This window comes from Triturus cristatus, chromosome 1_2 (assembly GCF_964204655.1).
Source record: "Triturus cristatus chromosome 1_2, aTriCri1.1, whole genome shotgun sequence".
Taxonomy (NCBI): Eukaryota; Metazoa; Chordata; class Amphibia; order Caudata; family Salamandridae; genus Triturus; species Triturus cristatus.
Window position 1 is genome coordinate 1045813623 of NC_140580.1, and position 23850 is coordinate 1045837472.

Here is a 23850-nt window from a genome sequence, read left to right on the forward strand (position 1 = left end):
TAAACTTTACCGCGAGAAAGACCAGCTGGAAGCCTGTGGTGCAGCACCCAATATGGCGGACGAATAGAGGAGCTTGATGGGGTGCGGGGGGTCAAACACATATCAATCCTCTGAAAGCAAGTAGACGAAGGAGATAAACTAGAACAACGGGAGGGGCGGGAGTGAAGGCAACTCGACGGGGGGAGGGCATGACCCATGACTTATGCAAATGTGAGCGCTGGAGGTAGGTGAACAATGCACTGCAACTCAAGATTTGCATTAACTGGCTTTCAAAGAAATCCACAGAACCTTCCATGTAGTTGCCGGAATCAAGAACAAGCAACAAAAAGACGCGCGGCCGCGAGACGCGCTCTGTGGTGGGGGAGGAGCATTGAAACTGAGCAGGCAAGACTGAGGCGCTAAAGTGAAAACAGGCTGGCTGGCGAGTGGTGTGCGATGTGCGCGCACCATGACGAGAGAGGAAAGCCATATGGCGCCTCTGCTCGTCCTTGTGCGCGTAACCGCACGCCCGTCGCCAGTGCACGCGCCAGTGGGCTGAAGTGTTTCCCCAAACGGATTGCATGGCGGCACGATGCACGTGATTGTGTGCGTGCTCGCCATGCAATCCACTTTTGGGAGCACTTTTGGGAGCCCCTCTTACTAGAGTCTCACATAGCGATTGCGTAAACGCAATAGCTAGGCGAGACGTAAAAAGAAAGAAAGATAGTAAGGTCCAGCATGATGGAGGCAGGTGCATCACAGCACATGCACGTTTATGCTTCATAACACTATGGTGGTCCAGCGTGATCACCTCTATACATGCACGCATCACCTTACATGAACATATGACACAGGCGAAGGCAACAGTAGCGGGAATCATGAAAGGCAAGCAGAATTGGCAACATTCAGGTATGTAGTGGAGGGAAAAAAAGACAGATATGTGGGACAGAGTGACCATGCAGACATTTTGTATACACCCACAGTCATATTTTGAGTATTCGTAAAATGTGTATTGATAGTTCTCACGAAAAATGCACCGAAATTTAGAGGTAACAGTAGTTTATAAGGATGCAAGTCGAAAATGTTTTTTTTAAAGGGAGAAGAGAATGAGGGTAGGAGCGAATGTCTACAATGGATGGTACGGTCAAGCTTTTGTTTGTGAACAATACCCATTCTTCTGGTCCAATACTGCACTCAGAACTAGATCTCAGCAGCATAACAGATCATTAATTTAAAGATAACTAAGATACTCTTTACAGGACGCAGTGTCAGGTGTACAGCTGCTTCTTTAGAAAAATTGCATAAAGGTTAGCAACAACTATTTACATGTAGGTATCAGAGGCACAGAGTAAAACTATTTTAAAACATGGCTGGGCTGGACTTGCGGGCACTGAGGGACCACTATGGTGCTGGGTGAGATGGTCTGCATGGGCTGAGGTCTGCATTGCCTTATCTCTCCTCTTCTTTATTGCGTCTAGCCAGAGCATACCAGCCCAGTGAACTGCAGCTAGCGGTTCCCTCAGCCCAGACTAAACTAAACACCGATGGAAAGGGAGCACAAAAAGCTGAGACTCATGAAGCAAGCAATTTTATCGAACATGAGCACCAAGCACTTTAGAAACTAAATCATACAGCTGGTTCCCTTCATGGGCAGAGTGGAGGTGTCGAATGGAGTGTCGGGCACGACTGGAGGCGGACACCCCTCTGGCACACAGGGAAAGGCCAAAATATTCAAGCACTGATGAGTCTGCACAGACTCCGACAGTTCTGCCTTGGCGAGTAGCCACCCAGAAGTAGCCAAGTATTGACACTCAACCTTTAATTGGGGTGTACAGGGAGGGGAGAGTCATGGAGGAGGAGCACTGAAATGGGTAATGGGGCATTGCGACAACTGGCATGGTAATGGAGTTTCACATATCAGAATCATATGGAACGTTTCCTTAATGGCAACATGCAAAACGGCATGAACATGGCCTGATTTGGCAATGTGTGCTTCACATAATGGGGGCAATCATGGCCAGCTCTTCTGTCCGAGTTGAGCCCACACCTTTAGGATCAGGAACCACTGGATATAAGGCACTGAATAGGAGACCTTGGACAACAGATTTGACACAACAAGCAGGCCCCTGTCACAGTCAGCATTCTGGTTGTTGGAAATACTGGTCACCTCGAACAGGCAAACTGGGACGAACCTAGGCGTGTTGTGCAGCAACCCTATCAGGTCAGCACATTTCAGCAACATTATTCTAGCAAACAGGTCAAATATTTGTGCGCCATGGCGGACTATTTCAACAACACTCACGCATATAGTGGATATAACGTCTAATAAAAACGTACGTAACATCATTTAATTGAGTCCTTTATTTTCAGGAATATAAATACTGATGAGGTACTACACAAACAGTGTCTTTTTAAAATTTTGTTAAGTATTTAAGAGAACTGTAACTTCACTTGGAGTAAGAAGTATAATCATTTTCCCAGTGCTGGGATAAAATGATAGGTTAGGAATGCTGTGTATTTGAACTGCTACATTTGATAGCATAACTGGAATAGCACGTGGAAAGAATGTAGGTTAGGACTAGGATGCATGGACGGAACGACTTGAAGGATCTGGTACTTGAACAGGAGTCAGGGGGATGCAGATTTGAGGTATCAAGTGACTGTTAATGGTTTGGGGGTAGATATTTCTAACAGGGACATTGTTTTCAATTCTTAGAGTCCAGCTTCACATCCCTTCCATTGGAAGTACTACAGAGGGCAAGTAGGGTAATTTTGCAGCATGCTAAGAGTGAAATCAAAAGTTAGCCCCTTCACAAACCTGGATTTGAATTTATCGCAGTGTGATAGGTTTGTTAGAAGTTTGCAAATGTGTATTGCTTTGATAATTGGGATACAAGGGCCAAGACAGAATGCAAGACTAAATGGTGTTTTTTTTTTGTTGAGTCCTCTAATTCACTATACACCCGGACCCAAGCACAATTTCAAAATTTATAAGAAAGAAAATACTCCCCGCTCAAGAACTTACATTCAAGACTGGTACAGTGCTTAATTATTCCTGCTTAAGGAAGAAACCATCGGTGGCATACTTTTTATTGAATTGGCAAAAATATGTAATTCCCTACTTCCAAATATAAGAGGCAATGAAAAACCACTTTGAGTTCATAAGTGTGATTAAGGCCTGGATATTCCCCAAAGTGGGCCTACAAAGAATACAATAAAGCTCAATTCTTGCCTACTGATACATACCCTCAAGGACTGTCTAAGATTGAAGAACTGCTAAATAAGTAGAGTCCCTTTACAAACAACCAGTAATATCATGGAGAACCACATCCCATTAAAACCTTACTACACATGCATCTCTCTTACACAAGCACATAAGTAATCATCAAGCAAACCCGAGGGATTGTCCACTCTTCAAAATTGCCCCAGAAAAACCTAAGCAATACACTGTGTGGTCATACCACATAGCTCAGTACCACATACTAAAAAAACTAGTACCAACTCAAACAATTTCAATATCAATTTGAATAAAACAGACAGATTGTATCAACAGTCAAACGAAACATAAGGCAACTTAATTATATTTATTTTAGATTTCCCCCAATATTTTAGTAGTGAAGCACTTATAGCTACAATTGATATTATATTTACACACTGTGATAGTTAAAATAAAATTCAACAGGGACCCATAAGCATCTAATCAAATAACTTATAACTATGTAGTGACCTCCATACATGTTAAGCATGCATAATATAATTTAAGCATAAGTAATATATACATTTGTTAAAGCAGACCTGCAAGAATATCTATATATTTTTGAACCATAAATAGTACATATATTTGTAGGTACATACCGAAAAACATACATATAATCAAATTATGCATGTTTACATACACAGGTATGTGCTGTACATTTGTGTTTTGAATATGGTGGTCAGGTAGGATAGAGCAAACTCTTGAATAGTCTTCTGAAGATAAGAGTTATCAGTGGATCTTATGTTTGGCGGTAATGACTTCCCTGGTTTGGCTACTTGAACAGAGAAAGATGTGCCACCCATGTTTTTTTCTAGAATGCTGAGGTTTGGAGGCGAGGTGCCAATCTGGAGCGGAGGTTCCTTTGTTGAATGTATTGGTTTTATTTATTTGTAATGAAAAGTGGTACTGTTCCTTGTACTGCTTTGTGGTGATACAAGGCTGCTTGAAGGTGGATCTTCTGGCAAATAATGTAGGTGCCTCAAGGCAGCGGAGATGTGGGCTTGTGGATTTAAATGTAGGAGCAGTCTGGCAGCAGAGTTCTGAATTCTTTGTCGTCTTTACATAGTGGATAAAGATGATACATGGTAAAGGCCATTTGAGTAATTAAGTTTAGACAGTACAAGAGAGACAGTAGCCTGGATCTTTGTGGAAATCCTAGGTGGGGGAAGATGTGTTGCAGAGTTTTCATAGTAATGAAGCTTGATCTTGCTAATGTAGCCACTTGAGCATTCATCGACAGCTTGTGGTTCATGGAAATTCCAAGGTTTCTTATTTCCTTGGATAGTTTTAGAGGTGGTCCCAGGTCATCAGGCCAGGGGCAGAGTGGGTCATAATTTTTCCAATCGCCAATGTGAGTATTTCCATTTTGGAAGCCTTTAGTTTAAGGTGGTTCCATGTCATCCATTCATCAATAACTCTGAGGCAACTGAAGATTTGTGAGTTGCCAATGTCTTTGGGCTTTCCAGTTTAAAACGTATTTGTGTGTCATCTGCTGAAATTCATTGATCATTATCGGTAATGACTTGATATAGATGTTGAAAAGCATGGGTGAGATGATAGAGCTTTGAGGGGCCACTGCTTTTCTGAAGTACGGTTTGGGTGAGAAAGGGGTAGTATGGATGACATTTGTATGGTTTTTAAGGTACAATGCAATTCACTCTAGAGCAATCCCCCCTATGCCAGCTGACTAGAGGCTTTAGAGTGTCATGATCAACTGCATCGAAGGCAGCTGAAAGGTCCAAGTGAAGAAACAAAGCAATCCCGTTCCAGTCGACTGTGTTTTTAAGGTCATCCTGTTTGGACAGAATCCTGTTTGGAAGTCAGAAAGTATGGAGCTATCTTCAATGAACTGTGACATCTGGGTGAAGGCTGCTCTAGCTATCAGTTTGCACAGGAAAGGTCCATTTGTAATCAGTCTGTAGATGTTTGGGTCATGTCAGTCCAGGTTTGTTTTCTTTAATAATAGGCGTATGTATGCCTTGTTAAATCTTCTGAATTATTGATGATTGTTCCGACTCGTGTGGCAGCAGAGGTAGTTAAAAGAATGTTCTTGAAAAGGTGTGCTTTACAAGTGTCAGAAGGGCAGCTGGCTAGCCTTCATGCTTTGACAAGATCCATAAAGTTAGTTTCTGATAGTTGTTTGAAGGAATGTAAAACCTGGATCAGACTACCTTTGGAGCGGATTATTGGTAGTTTTGTATCTGTATAGTTATTACTTTACTCCTCCTGTAAAAAGAAAGAAGAAAAAGGCCTTCAACTCTCTCCATTGCACTATTCTATATCTCATCCTATACCTCTCTCAATATATCCTCTACTTCTACTCTGACCCATCCCAAACATCACTGTACTACTATGATCTCCCTAATAACCTATTCTAGACTCTTCCCTCCTCTATCCCTCTTTGACTAATCCCAAACCTATTTTACTATTATCTCCCTAATAATCCTTTCTAGACTCTTCCCTCTTCTATACCTCCATTTACTCATCCCAAACCTCATTTTACTACTACTACAAGATCCCAAATAACACTTTCTAAACTCTAACCTTCCTCCATCACTGCTTTATCCTATTAAATCCAACTAACAGACTCACACGTACACTGCTCAAATTAACAACTTATATTTTACTATCCTAATTCACCACTAATCCATTTTGTCATCCCAAATTGGTGTTACTCACCGAAAAGCACTTCACCGCCTCGCTAGGGGTAGTAAGAACTATATAATTACAATATATCACCTGCACACAGATAATCAATTTTCAAACTTTGTTTCTACTCGTTGTACTTACTCAGATAGCACCCTAACTCCATATTCTAGAAAACCCTGCATGAAAATTACCCTGATTTATGGCTAGGGATTTTTCTTGCTCATCATTTCTATTCAAATATTTCTATACTTACAATCCACCAGTTGCCTGATTTTGTGTATCTGAGTGTACCCTGCTTTATCACATGGCTGCTGCCTTACTCCCTGATAAACTCCAGTAAACTAACCATACCCCTCTTAAAACTCATAAACTCTCCTTCTGAGTAACCATTCATGCAATACCCAACATTTTTTAACCTATATATTCAGTCCAGTCCCATAAATCACAATTTCTTCTTCTGTGTAACATCTTCTTTCACTCATACAATCTCTAACTGACCTAATAATTTATCTTTTTATTCACACCTCATTTCTATTAACTTAATCCACTACTAGAAACTGGAGGAAATGCTTTAGTGCCCTCAGAGTACAGAACACAAAAGAATAAGCAGGAATTTTACAACAATATTAATAACTAGTTTAGTTACCAACTTTGGGATAGGGAGTAGCATCCTACCTGCCATAAAACTCTCAAACGCCTCTTCGGGGCTATTGAGTTATATAATTCAAATTAAATGACAATACAATTGCGAGCTTATGGTTGAGGCTGTAATATGCATCATTTATTTTAATCTTATTTTAGGAGACGATTCCTACTCTCATCTTCTCATTCTACCACCACCCTCCTTCCCCCAGACAATCTCCTGTGGATGACCATAAGATGCCAAGACAGCAACAATATACCTTTAGCGGTAGAAGGGCTGTCATTTGGCATGGATTATCAAACTTTACTGCCAGTAACCACAATTGCATAACCAGGACGAAAGACAATGAATTGTAGACTTAAAGCAAGATGGATGTACAATGGGAGAAAAAAGGATGATGCTGGAGTAATAGACACATAGGAAATCATGAAAGAATCCAGAGTGGGAATGTGTGCAGTAAGCAACCAGTGTTGAAAATGAAACATTTTATACAATAAACTTAGTCCAGAGACGTGTTGTGTTACATTATCCAGAACACAACAACACGAACAAAGACAATCAAAAATAAACAACGGTAATATTAATAATAGTAACTGTTATTATTTTTCCTATAATGCTTGCTACTTAAGTTTAGCCTTTTAATAGCAATTCAGTGGGGGCATTTTGTTTGCCTTAGGAAGGAAGAAAGGCTGCAAATGCGTAATCAGGATTTGAACTTATGTCGCACAGATAATGGCAATTGACCCCAAGCTCACTGAGCAGCCTTGTGAGCTAATGACAGGTTGAGGGAGTAATAAATAAGTGCCTGATCAGTATGTCTCGCCTATAGACAGCTTTAGCGGTCTGTTGTTGAAAGACTCATTGTGGACAACGCCAATATGTTATGTTATCCTCCATTTATAGCGTGCACGGCTACTCGGAAGTGTCCCGGCGCGGGAGCCAAATGGAAGAGGGAGGGATGAACAGAGCCAGACTGAGACCTTACTTAAACAGCATCGTTTTCAGGTGCTTTTTGAACAGTCTGAGGTCGCCGGTGTTCCGCAGTTCAAAGGGCAGGCCATTTCAGGCCACGGCTGCTCTGACAGAGAGGGAGCTGCCTCCCATTCTAGCCAGGCTATACCTGGGGACCAGGGCAAGGCATTGGCCAGTAGAACATAGCTGTCGGGGTGGCACGTAAAACGTGAACCGACTTCTAAGATATTGAGGTCCAGACTTGTAAAGTGCACCATGTACCAGCGTGAGAGCCTTAAACAGTATGCGTTGGTCGACCGGAAGCCAGTGCAGATCCCAAAGAAGCTGCCTCACATTGGACCTTCCCGGCATACTCAGTAAGGCTCTGGCTGCCGCATTCTGGACAATCTGCAGCTTTCTTAACTGATAAGCCGGTAGGCCGATGTATAAGGCATTTGCGTAGTCCAGGCGTGAGAGAATGAGGGCACGGTTCACCATTTCTTTAGCCATTCTAGGCAAAAGTGGAAGAAACTTTTTAAGACGTTTCAGTGTGCCAAAGCACACACCGGCCAACCTGTTGATTTGGGGCAGAAATCTCAATTCCTCACTGAACCATACTCCCAAATTTTTTGCCCGGGCTCCCCATCGATTTAGGCAAGGGGTAGCCCACCGGCCAGTTGTCTTTTCTAAAATGGGGGTGGGGGAGGATCCGTAAAGAAGCACCTTTGATTTTTCTTTGTTACATTTTAATTGGGCCTGGGCTAGCCACTTAAACACTCCCGCCAAACCGTTTTTGGCAATCGCTGGGGAGAGATCGGTTTTCTTCCACGTGAAGAGGAGCTGGGTGTCATCAGCATAAGCTATGATCCTGGCACCCAGCTCCTCAGCGAAATAGACAATGGGTGTCATATAAACATTGAACAGAAGAGGGCTCAATGTTGAGACCTGAGGAACCCCTGTCGCCAAGCTTCGCAGAGATGAGGCGAAGGGCGGCAGCCAAACTTGCTGCATTCTATTGGCTAAAAAAGAATTAATCCATATGTAAAGATTGTGTTAGGTCAGCACATTGCTTTTCATTGGTTGGCTTTCTAGTCACTCTCATTTACTTACCTCTAATTCTATTGGTTTCCTTTTTCTTCTTTTTTTTCGTCCAACCCTTGGACTATAGGTTCTTTACCATTTTTTTGAATGGAGACTTCTATCATTCCACTGCTTACACTGAGGTTAACTACTTTTTCTGGGGTTTTTATAGCACCCCTGAAGTGCTTCTGTTCTCTTACTGCCTCTCCCTTGCTAGCTGCTTCTCCCTTCAAGTCCCCACCCCTTCACTCTATCCATTTTGGGCTCCTACCCCGACACACCGTCTGCTTCCCGCACTTCTCCAAGTCCTGTATGTTTGTTTAATAACCCACAACCCCACTGTCGCACTTTGGCTGCATTTACCGGCTCTCTTCACCCCTACAGTCCGATATACATATGTATGCATTTAGCTTTTTAGGAAATCAAAGTAGCAGCAATTTACTAGTGTGCTGTGCAACTATTATTTTTTTTTTCTCTATTTGCCACCCCAAGGACGTCCACCATCTTGGAACAGTAATCTTAAAAAAAAAAAAAATGTAATGCCAGTCATGTCTTGTATACATCATCCTGGGGCAGTCATAGCGTGATGCTCACTTGCACACGCAGGGTGACACATGCACACCTTCACATAACGGTGCTAGGCTTTTCTTTAGTTACTGCTGTTAACTATTTTATTTATTTATTTTAAATATTGTTGCCGATGCTCTGTAGAATTGACAACACCACTGGTACAGCCAAAAGCCGAGAGCAATTGGCTTTGGCAATACTAGTTTATACGCTACACTTTGTGGTACTGTTTGGCTGCAGAACATACTAATCGCCTTAATAGAGGGCTCTAATCAGGATTTTTGTAATACACAATGAGGTATAAGAAAAATGCACTCAGTTTTAAACAAAAAGTCACGTATAAGTTGCCTTAAAATGTGGCTGGAAAAGCAAACATAGACAAAACAAACAATATAAGTAGTCAGGCATTGTATTTGCCTTATAAACTGGATCTGCATTTATAAAAACAGAGAATGTTATCAGAACAGACAGGAGACTCCATTGCATTTACAGAAGAAACTTTGCTCGGAAAATCTACAGATATATAAACCTCACAAAGAAAACTGGAAACAGGTCTCATTTCCTTCTCTTGACAGATGCCCTCCTTTATAAACAAGAGAACCAGCAGGGTCCAAGAACATCCGAATACAGAACTATGTTCAAAAAAATATCCCTCTGCTAAATGAATTTGAGTTCATACTTAATAGGAATGCAAGCAAAGTAATCTTTTGAAAATTATTTAAATCCACATAAATGTAAAGAGCGCCTAAAGTATACTGAAAATTACACACACAATGTTAATTATGCAGCATAATTTAACAACGATTATAGATAGCTATTATATATAAAGTTAGAGTTTATCAGAAATATTTGTGACTTATGTTCAGCATACATTTTATATGATAATCCTACTAAGATGAATGTCAAACCCGCTCACAACCATGCACAGAGGAAACCTAAGGTAAAGATGAAATCGGACTACAATTTAATGAAATGGGCAGCTGTTCCATAGACCCCGAGCCCAGGTCACCAGCGAGATATTAAATCATAGACCCGAGCCCAGCTCACCAGCGAGATATTAAATCATAGACCCCGAGCCCAGCTCACCAGCGAGATATTAAATCATAGACCCCGAGCCCAGCTCACCAGCGAGATATTAAATCATAGACCCGAGCCCAGCTCACCAGCGAGATATTAAATCATAGACCCCGAGCCCAGCTCACCAGCGAGATATTAAATCATAGACCCGAGCCCAGCTCACCAGCGAGATATTAAATCATAGACCCCGAACCCAGCTCACCAGCAAGATATTAAATCATAGACCCCGAGCCCAGCTCACCAGCAAGATATTAAATCATAGACCCGAGCCCAGCTCACCAGCGAGATATTAAATCATAGACCCCGATCCCAGCTCACCAGCGAGATATTAAATCATAGACCCCGAGCCCAGCTCACCAGCGAGATATTAAATCATAGGCCCGAGCCCAGCTCACCAGCGAGATATTAAATCAATCTAAAAATGCACTTTTAATTTCTGAAGATCACATTTATACATTCCTTACTTGTAGTGCACCTGAAATTGTTTTGGTAACCTGAAAGTGAATGGTTCTCTAGCCCTTCACCGCGAGTACCATTATATAAATCGGTCTAAGGTATTAAAAATACATGGAGGACCATAAAACTTGCAGCCATGTAATAATTCGGCCAACGTGGAGTGCTCGGCTACCCCTACTTACGGTGGATCTATACTGACAGAGTCAGAGCAACAGGGTAGGAGGTGATTAGGGGAGTAATGGTGTTTTTGGAAGCCAAGATGTCTCGCCATTGCTTTATGATTGGGTTGGAGAGTACTCTTGATTTGCAGAGTTAATGGAGAGACTAAACAGCTGGTCACAAAAACACAGTGAAGGCTTGGGACAACAGCTAGGGGAGCTGACATGGACTCAATACCTCAGGGATGTGCCTTTGCTAGAATGTTCCTGTTCAAGAACAGGGAGGAGGGGACAGAGTTGGAAAGATCAGGAGACATATGAATGTTGTGTATCATGACGCTGATCCCAACTGACAGACGCAAGATAAACCAGCCTAGTCCCTACTCGCAAGGAAGCAAAGGTCATTAGGAATCAGTTCAGTTTCTCTTCCATGTATAAAGTTGACCAGTAAGAAGATGAGCAGAAAGCTGTGCTAGGTACACTGATGAAATTGGCACAGTACTGGTCATTCTAAACGTTTGAAAGAAAAAGGCAGATTTTAAAGCAGTGTAGAGATATCTGTAGCGTCAAGAAAAACCTCTTGGTCTGACAACACACACTGTAACTGAGGAGGAGCAACTCTTCCAGCAAGTTATGGATCCATGGAACAATTGAACGGGAGCCCCTGGTGACGTGTCCAGAAGAGAGTGCGTTTCAGTTCACTGTTTAGGGGTTCAAAATTCTTCAGTTGTGGACTTAGAGCCTCACTTGCAGAAGCATCTATTGTCCGAGGCAGAAAATCCAAGGAGTGCTAAGAAGTTAAACAAAGCTACTGAATAAAAGTCTTTGATGATGATTCCGAGGGGTGTTTTTAGTTGTTACATATATTAACAAATCTCAGAAGGGGAATGCCCCAAGTACAAGCAGATTACCTCACAAACATATATATATATATATTCACTGAAAAAACCATAGGTTTCACACATGTTATAGTTAGCGGAAATTTTACTGATAAAAAACCAGTGAAATTCCCCCGTTATAGTTAGTGTAGGCAACTATAACTCACGCGACCGCAATCCTCTGCTGATGCTAATACTGTATTTAGACACTTATTTGCCCATGTCTTCTTCCATACATTTTTAGATATACATATATTTCAAATATTTTTTTTTCATAAAGACACATATGTCATCAGCAGAAGATTGCGGTCGCGTGAGTTATAGTTGCCTACACTAACTATAACGGGGGAATTTCACTGGTTTTTTATCAGTAAAATTTCCGCTAACTATAACGTGTGTGAAACCTATGGTTTTTTCAGTGAATTTGTACGGTTTTTTAAATGCTAAGTTACTTTACGCCATTCGTGGCGTGCGCGCCCACTTAACGCAGTTCGTTCCGTGCGCGCACGGTGCGCTTCGCGCACCGTGCGCGCACAGTAAGCACGCGGTGCGCTTCGCGCACCGCGCGCCCACTTTACGCAGTTAGTGCCGTGCACGCACGGTGGGCACGCGGTGCGCTACGCGCACCGCGTGCCCACGTTACGCTAGATGGGCCATGTACGCACGATGCGCTTCGCGCACCGTGCGCACATGGAGGACATATGATGCACTTCGTTTTGAAAGGTAATATTTTAATTTTTCGTAATTTTTTAAGCCATGCACAAATGGTGCCCTTCGGGGACCATTTGCACACGGGGTGGAGAGAGTGTTGTTAATTTTTTCTTTTATTATTTTTGTTTAAAATATTTTGGTTTTTCACATATTGAATAAGCCCTGCACATTTGGTGGCCTACGGCCACCAAAAGCACAGGGGGTGGGGAGAGTGTGGATAGTGTTTTCTTTTTTTACATTTTTTACCGTACGCGTACGGTAAGCGTAATCGGCGAAATTAGCGAAAAAATAAAAATTGCATTTTTGGCCTTGGGGGGTCTTTGGGGACTCCCTCAACATGGCTATGTGTGTGGGAGCTGTCTAAACAGCCCCTTTATATGTTTATTGGTTTTATTTAACAACCTAGCTCTCAGTGCGAGAGAGAAAATGGCGGCCGCCGCTTCCTGGTTTCGGCTGTTTCGAATGTTTACTAAGATCTAAGAGCCAATCAGAATCGCGCTCGCGCACGCCACCGTACGCGTACGGTAAGCTTACGGTAAGCGTACCGTAAGCTGGCTCAGATATATATATTGATTTAAAGGCTATTTTCTCAGAATCTACTGAACAGATTTACACCAAACCTACAAAAGGCACTTCCTTGACCTGAGGACTACCTCTCTGCCAAATTTCTAGTAATTCTGTTCAGCCGTTCGGGCTGTAGCCCTGTCTAAAGGTCCTATGGAAAAATGCATGGGAAAAACGCGTTTTGGGACCCCCCTTTTATCTCAGCCCCCGCTTGACGAATCCCCCCGAGACTTTCAGGGTAGGAGCGGAGCGTAGCGCCCCACCTATTTTGAGAAATTTGCGAGGATTCGTCGACCGGCGCCAAAGTTATTCAAAATAGAATGTTGCGGATTTCCTATGGAAAAGGGGTCCTAACTATAACTACCTACTGGCGACCGCCAGTAGGTAATATATATATATATATATATACACACACTTAAAAAACCATAGGTTTCACACATGTTATAGTTGGGTGGATATTTCACTCGTAAAAAAACAATGAAATTCCCCCGTTATAGTTAGTTCAGATAACTATAACTCGCGCGCCCGCAATCCACTGCTCATGACGTAACATATTACATCACTCATGACATGGTCAGTGGCATCACTCATGACATCACTGATGACATCATCCTTGTGATAGAGTGGCGGTCGCGCGAGTTATAGTTATCTGAACTAACTATAACGGGGGTATTTCATTGGTTTTTTACGAGTGAAATATCCACCTAACTATAACATGTGTGAAACCTATGGTTTTTTAAGTGGATTTGCAAGGTTTTTTAAATGCTAATTCCTAACTGTAACGTGTGTGAAACCTATGGTTTTTTCAGTGAATTTGTACGGTTTTTTAAAATGCTAATTTATTTATGTATTATTTTTTTTATATATTTATTTTACAATAAACTACGTATTAAAAATTATAATTATTTTTTTTTTGTTTTCACCGTGCGCGCACCCCCGCGATTAAAAAAAAAAAAAATCTGCGTTTGGGGTCCTTCAGGGACCCCCTGACAAAGGCTAGGGGGTCAGGAACTCTCTACCCTGCCCCCTTTTCACGTTCGCCACCTTCCTTTTTCACTCTCGCACTGAAATCAAACAAAATGGCGGCCGACACTTCCTGATTTAGACCGATTCGAACGTTGACTAACATATAACCCCCAATCAGAATTACGCTCGCGCACGTTAGGGTGCTCTCACGGTGCGCGCACCCTGCGCGCATATAGATATTGATATGCTTTTAAATGCTATTTTCTCAGGAAATACTGAACAGATTTACACCACGCCCTGCAAAAGGCACTTCCTTGACCTTATGGCTACCTCTCTGCCAAATTTCAAGTAATTCTGTTCAGCCGTTCGGGCTGTAGCTGCGCCTAAAGGTCCTATGGAAAAATGCATGGGGAAAACGCGTTTTGGGACCCCCCTTTTTTCTCGGCCCCCGCTTGACGAATCACCCCGAGACTTTCAGGGTAGGAGCTGAACGGAGCGCCCCATTAGTTTTGAAAATTTCGCGAGGATTCGTCAACCGGCGCCAAAGTTATTCAAAATAGAATTTTGAGATTTCCTATGGAAACACAGTCCTAACTATATACTGGTGACCGCCAGTAGATAAAATATAATATTATATATATATATATATATATATATATATATATATATATATATATATATATATATATATATATATATATATATATATATATATATATATATATATATATATATATATATTCAGCCAAACTTCTCCAAGAAAAGCAGCCGACGCCGTGTCTGTGCAAAAGAATGAGTTTAATGTCAGCTGAAAATGCTAGACGCGTTTCGCCTGACCTGCAGGCTTGTTCACTATATATATATATATATTTTTTATTATGAACAAACGCCCTGAAGCTTTACAGAGTGCACTCGGCAGCCAGCCTGACTTCCGGCCTTCTCACAATCAGGAGTGATTAGGTTGCCTGACGCGTTTCAAGACCTTAAGTCTTTTCCTCAGAGGCAGCTTCTGACACGTAAGTACGAGGTACTCCCATTTATTCAAAATATGCACAACACATCATTGCTGTTGGCCCTCAGTGGGCTGTACCCAATTTAAAAATCGAGGCAATGCATGATGGACTTAGTAGTCCTAAATGAGAGTAAAAAACAGTATTCCCAAGGTTGGTTCCGTACTCGAGTTCATTAAAAAGTCAAATTAATTTCCTTAGTAGGATCCTGAATGTTACCAGCGAGATTATTGCGTCTGGCTCGCTGCGCTGCAACAGGCAAAAGCAGTTTTCACCCCAGCCTCTTGGTTCCTCAAGATGGTGCAGCTCTGTCACGGCGGGGCAGCCGTGTGAATTAGATTATGAACAAACGCCCTAAAGCTTTACAGAGCACACTCGGCAGCCAGCCTGCCTTCCGGCCTTCTCTGACACCTCGTTTTCACAATCAGGAGTGATTAGGTTGCCTGACGCGTTTCAAGACATTAAGTCTTTTCCTCAGAGGCAGCTTCTGACACGTAAGTACGAGGTACTCCCATTTATTCAAAATATGCACAACACATGATTGCTGTTGGCCCTCAGTGGGCTGTACCCAATTTAAAAATCGAGGCAATGCATGATGGACTTTGTAGTCCTAAATGAGAGTAAAAAACAGTATTCCCAAGGTTGGTTCCGTACTCGAGTTCATTAAAAAGTCAAATTAATTTCCTTGGTAGGATCCTGAATGTTACCAGCGAGATTATTGCGTCTGGCTCGCTGCGCTGCACTGAGGGCCAACAGCAATCATGTGTTGTGCATATTTTGAATAAATTGGAGTACCTCGTACTTACGTGTCAGAAGCTGCCTCTGAGGAAAAGACTTAAGGTCTTGAAACGCGTCAGGCAACCTAATCACTCCTGATTGTGAAAACGAGGTGTCAGAGAAGGCCGGCTGGCTGCCGAGTGCGCTCTGTAAAGCTTCAGGGCGTTTGAGATTGATATATATATATATATATATATATATATATATATATATATATATATATATTCACTGAAATAACCATAGGTTTCAGGCCTGATATAGTTAGGAATTAGCATTTTAAAAACCTTTGAAATTCACTGAAAAAAACATACGTTTCAGGCCTGATATAGTTAGGAATTAGCATTTAAAAAACCTTAGAAATTCACTGAAAAAACAATAGGTTTTAGGGGTGTTATAACTTAGCTGCTACTAAATCCTCCATCCAGATATTTATATTTATATATCCACTCTTTCTTCAATGCAAATTGCTATATATATATATATATAATACATATTTAAATAACGAACCAAACCACATTACCTGGATGATTTAATCAGTGATGTCATCAGTGATGTCATTTGAGATGTCATCAGTGATGTCACTGACCATGTCATGAATGATGTAATATGTGACATCATCAGCAGTGGATTGCGGGCGCGCAAGATGTAGTTGGTACAACTAACTATATTGGAGGAATTTCAATGGTTTTGTTCGAGTGAAATGTCCAGCTGACTATAACACCCCTAAAACCTATTGTTTTTTCAGTGAATTTCTAAGATTTTTAAATGCTAATTCCTAAATATATCAGGCCTGAAACCTATGGTTTTTTCAGTGAATTTCAAAGGTTTTTTAAATGCTAATTCCTAACTATATCAGGCATGAAACCTATGGTTTTTTTCAGTGAATTTCAAAGGGTTTTTTAAATGCTAATTCCTAACTATATCAGGCCTGAAACCTATGGTTTTTTCAGTGAATTTCAAAGGTTTTGTAAATGACAATTTTTTAATGTATTAATTGTTATACTGATTTTTTTTATACTGATTTACTGCATTTTTTAAACTATTTATTTTTAGGTATATCTTTTTTAATTACATTATACATTACAATACAAAATATACTTTCTCAGAATGAATTACTTTAGTTTAAATACTTGGCAAATAGGCAACAGAAATACAGTAGTTACAGTTGTTGCAATGGGCAACACAATTTCAAACACAAAGCAACATTGAGCTCAATTTGAATGTCTAGTTAAATGCAATTAGTTACTTTATGGATTACTTTTCTAACCACAGGACTGGATCCTAGATTCAGTCCTTGGACATCTCCTGTAAACAGTTGAGTAAAAGCGTTTTGGTTACAGTAGTTATTTTTAAGGAATATTATTGTATTTTAAAAGTAGACACTTCGAAAAATTTTCACATAGAATCACCAATGTTATCCTATGGCAGAAAATTCACTTAGCAGGTAAGTAGTGTTATCGTTACTTTTTCTTACTCAGTGGTGGATCCTGGATCCAGCACTGGCCAACCTCCTGTAAACAGTTGAAAGAATGTGTTTAAGTCATACAGATGATTTTTTAGGAATATTTTTAGTTTGTGAAAATAGACACTTCGAAAATTTTCTGCGGAAAACCACACAATGGATTCCTATGGAAGGAAATACAAGTTACTGGTAAGTACGCTTAGAAATACTTTTCAGGGTCAGTGCTGGGGGAAAAGATGCAGCACTGGCCACACATTCCTATGGAAGGAAATACAAGTTACTGGTAAGTACGCTTAGAAATACTTTTCAGAGTCAGTGCTGGGCTGAAAGATGCAGCCCTGGGTTCTCTTTTGATAACAGGTGAGTAAATCGGAATTCGTAGTTCGGCTGATTTTAGAGGAATATTTGTACAATGGTGAAGGAAGGGGGCGGGGCCTGAGGTGACGTGTGCAAACACGCCCTGTGGCACGTTTTAAGTTGGGGAATTAATTCCTCTTCAATCCTGAGGACCCCATGGGGCCAACTAGCCCACCAGGTAGCCCCCCCCACAGTTTCTTTTTTTTAAAGAAAAAGCAAACAAGCCCCAGGGGGTGGTGGTCCCCGGGGCTGCGGGGGGGCCATGAGCCCCCCCTCCCAACCATAATGAAGCCCCGGGGGGTACCGTCCCCGGGGCTGGGAGGCCCCTCTGGGCCCCCCATTACTATTAAAAATTGCCCCCGGGACTTGCCCCCCCGGGGGCTAATTGTAAACGAAGCGCGGGCGGTCAAAATTAATGTCCAAACATGTTTCGGGCGTGTACCACAATAGCATTTTGCACATCATCAAGCGCACTACGAAGACCACAATGCAGGGTGTGCGCACAGTGAAAAACCAGAAAAAAAAATGCAATCCACAATGTGTAATTTCAGATGTCATCATTGATGTCATGAGTGATGTCACTGACCATGTCATGAGTGATGTAATATGTGACGTCATCAGCAGTTTATTGTGGGCGCGCAAGTTGTAGTTACCTGATCTAACTATAACGTGGAATTTCATTGGTTTTTTACGAGTGAAATGTACAGCTAACTATAACATGTGTGAAACCTATGGTTTTTTAAGTGAATATATATATATACACACACACACACATACTCGTGGTAAACAAACCTGTTGCTTGTAATTGTTGCACGTGGTTAGTTAAGAGTGTATGAAAGCTTTGTTACTGATGAAACAATACTTTCCAAATGATTGAAATGTTTCCCCAACATACAATATTCCTCAAATAAACAATAATTTATAGCAATAATGTCCACTCACCTCGGGAAAATTCGTCATATTTACAATGATTAGCTGAGGTGATTTTAAAGAGATCTGCCCAATGTGATTTAATGGAAACTTCCCATCTTTTGTTACAACTGTGATGTGATCAAGGGCACCTGCAAAGAGAGAAATATTTCGTCTCCAAATGTCCCGCGGCAGACAATCTGTGGCCAAGTTTGGGCTCAATGGCCATGACCATATCAAATACATACATATCACAGTCACCGTTTATCCTCTGCTTGTACCTACTTGTGTGTTCCCCTCTGGTGGGAGCCTTGATTGCTGGCCCAGTACCTGTCGATATCTTTGATCTACTTATTGCTCCAGTCTACGTCCTTTTAATTTCTCTGCCCCGTGCCCTTTTCGCTCTATATTGTGCCGTCAGCACTTGCCTGCAGTTCTGCATCTTCTATGCACAGGCCCCTCCCCATTTCAATAGATCTTCCAAGACCAGCATTGGTGGTCCTAAGTCGTTTCAGGAACATACTACAAAATGCATGCAGCAGAGGTCATGAAATGATGCCCAGGCAGGGCTCGATCGCGCAAATACTCCTGCTGGGTTTGTGTTCTATGAATAGCGCACACGCGCGCACACACAGAAAAGTGGCAGAACATTTAAACAATATTTGTTTTTGACATCCAGCTGAAAGCAGTATCAATGCACACGTTTATTCCGAAAAGCCTAGGCAACCAGAAACTAAACAAAGTCTTGGCATCGCGATAGGAGACTGTAAATCCACTGGGAAACACGGAATCCAGGCATGCATTCTCTCTCAACCTTTATTTAGGTAGCCCAAAAATGTATTTCCCTCAGCAACCGATGAAGAGGGAACAATTATCTCGGGAAACTTTCCAAATTAGCAGGCATTTCCAATCGTGAAACTGTCCTGAGAATTAATTGCATAACACTTATTTAAATTCTTATACCCTATTCGCCAATCTAGCCTTATGAACAAAATCCAGTCAAATAAAAAAAAAGTTCAAATGCAGAAAAAAGGAAATTCATGTGGAGCACTGCGGTGCACTGATGACGTCCACAGCTCACCTGGGGAGGTTCGAATGTTGAGGGTTTTGCTAAAATCTTCCTTAAGGGCCTCCGTGAGCGCGTGCATTTCCTCGTTCACCGCCTCAATGTTGATGATGTCTTGCACCAGTGCAGCGTTGACATTGACTCGCGCCTGTGTGTGTCCTTTACTTTTTGCTGAAAATAATGAGGAAAAAAAGTTTGGCCGCAAATAAAAACAAAACTTTATTTTTGAAATGACGTGCACTTCGAACTGAAAAATACATATAAATAACGCAAATACTGCCTGCAACACGATGCTGTAGGTCACGAAGCACAACGCAATCTTACATTTGAGGGGCTACAATATTAATGAGATCTACAATTTACCCCAAATTTGACCCAGAGGCCTCCGGCACCCTCAAGGTAAAACTACGATTTTCATACCTGGCGTACTGCTAGGTCACTTCTGCTACCAGGGATTGTCTGCACCGTGGCTGTTAAGCAGTTTTAGGACAGCGATTCTATCGAAATGGCACAATAAATGGTTTTCTTGCACTGGAAATATATTTCTGTACAAAGGATTCACGTGGACTTTGTTGGGCACTCGCGCCCAATAGCCTGCCCTTCCCATCTCATTCCTGGAGTGGTGAAGTCACTCTTGACAAATGCGCTTTGACTGAGGACAGTGGCATAGCCAGTGTGGCACGAGGCCTACTGCGAGAAAAGAAAGAGGCCTATTGGCCTCTGACTGAACCGTGAACTAAGCAACAATGAGGGTTCAACGGCCCACGCAGGCCTTTCGGCGCCGGTGCGGCTCAACGGTGGAAGCTACGCCCCTGACTAGGGGTGGAAGGCGGAGATTAACAGATATAGGTCTGGTCTTCACTTTTAATGGCCAACTTTCCTTGCCAAAAATTTACTTCCTGGGCACACAGAGAGACATTGGGAAACGTATACACACGTTCTTACTCACTGCACTACTTAAGTGTGCCTTTTGCAGATATATGTTCGGAAGGCCAGGAAAGTTTGTAAACCTATAATCAATGATTGAAAATACTAAAAATGTCAAGACTCGGTTGATGTTGAGCACTGTATAATCAATGCCGCAAACATTTTCTTCACACCGAGTGAGTGTGGATTTTCAACACGAGTAGTGGAAATGCAGCAGTCGTACATGGACATTCATGCACAAAACTCTGCAGATTCCCACTTTGCAACTCTTCGCATGGTAGTGCCGTTTGCATATGTTACTAGTTCTTCATGAACGACACCTAAACATTTTGTGTAGTGGCACAGACTACCAACTTCATAAAACAATGTGCTAGGAGAAGGCTTGCAATATACCGTTTAGGTCTCGCGCTGCCGCTTGTAACGATCCATGGTTTCTTTTTTTTTAAAACCTCTAAAAATGGTCTTTTAGCACCCTCCCCCATTACTTACCATTAGTTGGCATCTTTGTCACTCTTATTTGCATTGTTTCCATTAGTGAATGCGTGTCAGCGGGTGATTACTTCCCTTAGCATCACTGTGTTTTTTTCTCTTCCCTGGAGCATGGACCAAGTACTCATTCATTTTCTGATAAGTGCTCTTCTGCACTGCTTGCACTCGGATAGTGGTACTTTCTTTTTTTTAGTATTGCTTGGAAAACAACTTGAAACCAGCTGACTTGAATCTAGCGCTTCCTAGTATTTTCAGGAGCTCGATGCAAACAACTAGCAATAAATAAACTTTGTGGCATGTGACCAATTTCCGAAACACACATTCTGCTGCCTGTTGCTTTAACTGATGACGAAGCCATTAACATACTTGCTTCGTCAAAGACCATGGCCCCACAGTATGGGCCTGATTACGACTTTGGTGATGCAGCATCAGGTCCGCTCTGCAGCCGAAGTGCCAAAGCCGTGGTCGGGCTGCTCGCCAGATTAGGAGTTTCCTCCTGTCTGGCGTTTTTGGGCGTTCCCATGGAAGTGCCCTGAAAATGGGCATGGCACTGGCAAAGCTAAAAACAGTTCCTGCACGGCATGGACTGTTTAGTCCAGGAACTGGAGTGCATGCATACAGGGGGGCACATGTTGTGCCTCCCTACATGCATACCGATGCAGAGGAGGCACCTCTTTGTTTCCACTCCACCAGGAGGAATCTCCATGATACTGCCGTTGGAGAGATGACACTGCAGTCGGAGAGGAAACGCATAATATGCTTGGCAGGACCAGACGGTCCCGCTAAAATATTGCAGCCTCCTGACCACTGCAACACCGCCAGGAACGGTGGTTCCCTGGCCACTGTGGTGGTCCGACTTGCCATAACCGTAATAGGGCGGTCGGGAGAGCCCCACCGCCGTCCCCCCATGAGCCTGGCGGTCCATGGACCACCAGACTCCTAATCAGGCCCTATATGTTTTTGTGAATTAAAATTTGCTGCCATTTGCCTCATCTCCCTTTACCTCTACCTCCCCTAAGCCCTCAAGTCACCGTCACCTACCTTTACCTTCCCCTGAGCCTTCAAGTAAAATCCAGTGTTTGTAAAGCGCGAACAGCTACCCGAAGGCATCCCGGCACTGGGGGCCTTCGGGAAGATTAAACAAGCTATTGCCCAGAGTCACATGGTGCTGGACTGACCTGCCGCAAGTGCTGGGGATCAAACCGTGAGCCTCAGATTCCAGCATCAGTCGCCCTGGCCACGGCACCACACCTCTTCCCACCTCCTTTACCTCAACCCTCCCTTGAACCCTCAAGTCACCCTTAACTACCTTTACCTCTACCCACCCCTGAACCCTAAAGTCACTTACCTCCTTGCACCTTTTAATAGCATAAAAAGTATGTATTTAAAAAGATACTTATATGTTAAAGTACTGCGTGGTAATAGTATAAATATATACCTGCATGGTACTTACCTGTGTTTTAAAGACTGCGTTGCAAAGGTCCTGTGTTGTGAAGTCTGTTACCACGTCGGGGAGGACACATCCCTGCCCCTTCCTTAAACACTCTCCTACCTTCACTCTAGCTCCCCTAAATGTTTAGGGGACCTTGTCGGTTGTTTAATGACCTTTAGTATGTTAGGATGACACATTCGCCTGTTTGACAGTTTACTCGCACACTGTATACTTTAGGTCTCGCAGTCAGCTGCAAGACATTTTGTTTATTGGGGCTTAGGGCCCACACACTGCTTACCATTGGTTAGCTTAGTCATCAGTCTCAGGTCCTTGCTCTTCTTTGGGCAGGAAGTACTGGATTCACTTCCTCGTCATGTGATTGTCCCTACTCTGGAGCATTTCACAAGTACTGCTTCCCTCGACCAGTTTCCGTCCACTGTTCACTGCGTTCAGAGGTACTTTTTTTCCTTTTACTTGCACACATGTCCCCCTGTGTTATTGCTTGGTCGGACCACCCTTCTCTTTTTGTTGCTGGCCCCGTCCCCACAGCACTCACTCCCCCTTCATTGCTTGCTTGCTCCAGTCCCGCCAGGAAAAAAAGCGCCCAAAAAAGTCCCACCAACAGGTTCCAAGAAGCTGCAAAGATGCAGACATCGCTGAGGTCCCTTCTCTGCATGGCCCTTTTGGAGAAGTCTTCTCGCCAGGCCAATATGGCACATTTCACTTTGGACATAAGATACTTAAACATTTTTTTGTGAAGGCAGAAAATAATTCCATACTAGACCACTGCACCTCGCGGTCCGTGCTGGCCACGTTGAAACGCTTTTGTTGTTCTAACTTTCAGCTATGGTACAGAAATCGACAAAGCCAATAGCTCTCCTATAGGAGGGAAATATTGGCTTTCCTACTGCTTGTTACACATTTAGCAGAAATTTATTTGTTAGTTTTTTTGCCAGACAGAACGTGTGCACACCCTCCGTTAAAGTTTTGTTTTATGTGTGATATAAAGCATGTCATCCTTTATTCTGTACACACCTTTGAAACTCAAGCCTAGATTTACAAAGAGTTTGTGTTACTTTTTCAATGAAGACTCTATGCAAATTCTTCTGCTGGGATTTACAAACCAAAGCAAGTCCCAATTTGTGTTGATTTGTAACTAAACGTAGTGCAACGCTCTGCCTCACATAACTTTGGTGCAGGGAGGTGTTCTATGGGTTGTGCATGAGAGTTCCTGTGCATCCACCCATAGCATTAAATGCAAACACATATCTACAAAGGCTTGTAAGAATGGATTTAAGCCAAAATCGTGTGGTAACCCGAGGCTGTCGTATTGAGGAGAAATATCGTAATTTAGGACTGTTTCTTTTACCCTTTACATCACGAACACATGCATAAAATAAATCGCCTTACTTTACGCTTTTGTGCAGGAAGGTAACAAAGTGTGCCAGCGCAGGGAGAGAGTAGAACTGCCCCAAATATTTGTAGC

At 42.4% G+C, this 23850-nt stretch overlaps 1 protein-coding gene across 2 annotated transcripts in view; it reads right to left on the reverse strand.

Moving 5' to 3' along the window:
- The window catches only part of MRRF (mitochondrial ribosome recycling factor), a 141790-nt gene that overhangs the window by 44655 nt on the left and 73285 nt on the right, over window positions 1–23850 (reverse strand). For both annotated transcript variants that reach the window (XM_085612193.1, XM_085612202.1), the window contains exons 4-5: window positions 19532–19687; window positions 18484–18602 (exon numbers count right to left, since the gene is read on the reverse strand). In XM_085612193.1, the coding sequence (XP_085468319.1) occupies window positions 18484–18602; window positions 19532–19687 (275 nt within the window). The remainder of the gene's footprint in view (window positions 1–18483; window positions 18603–19531; window positions 19688–23850) is intronic.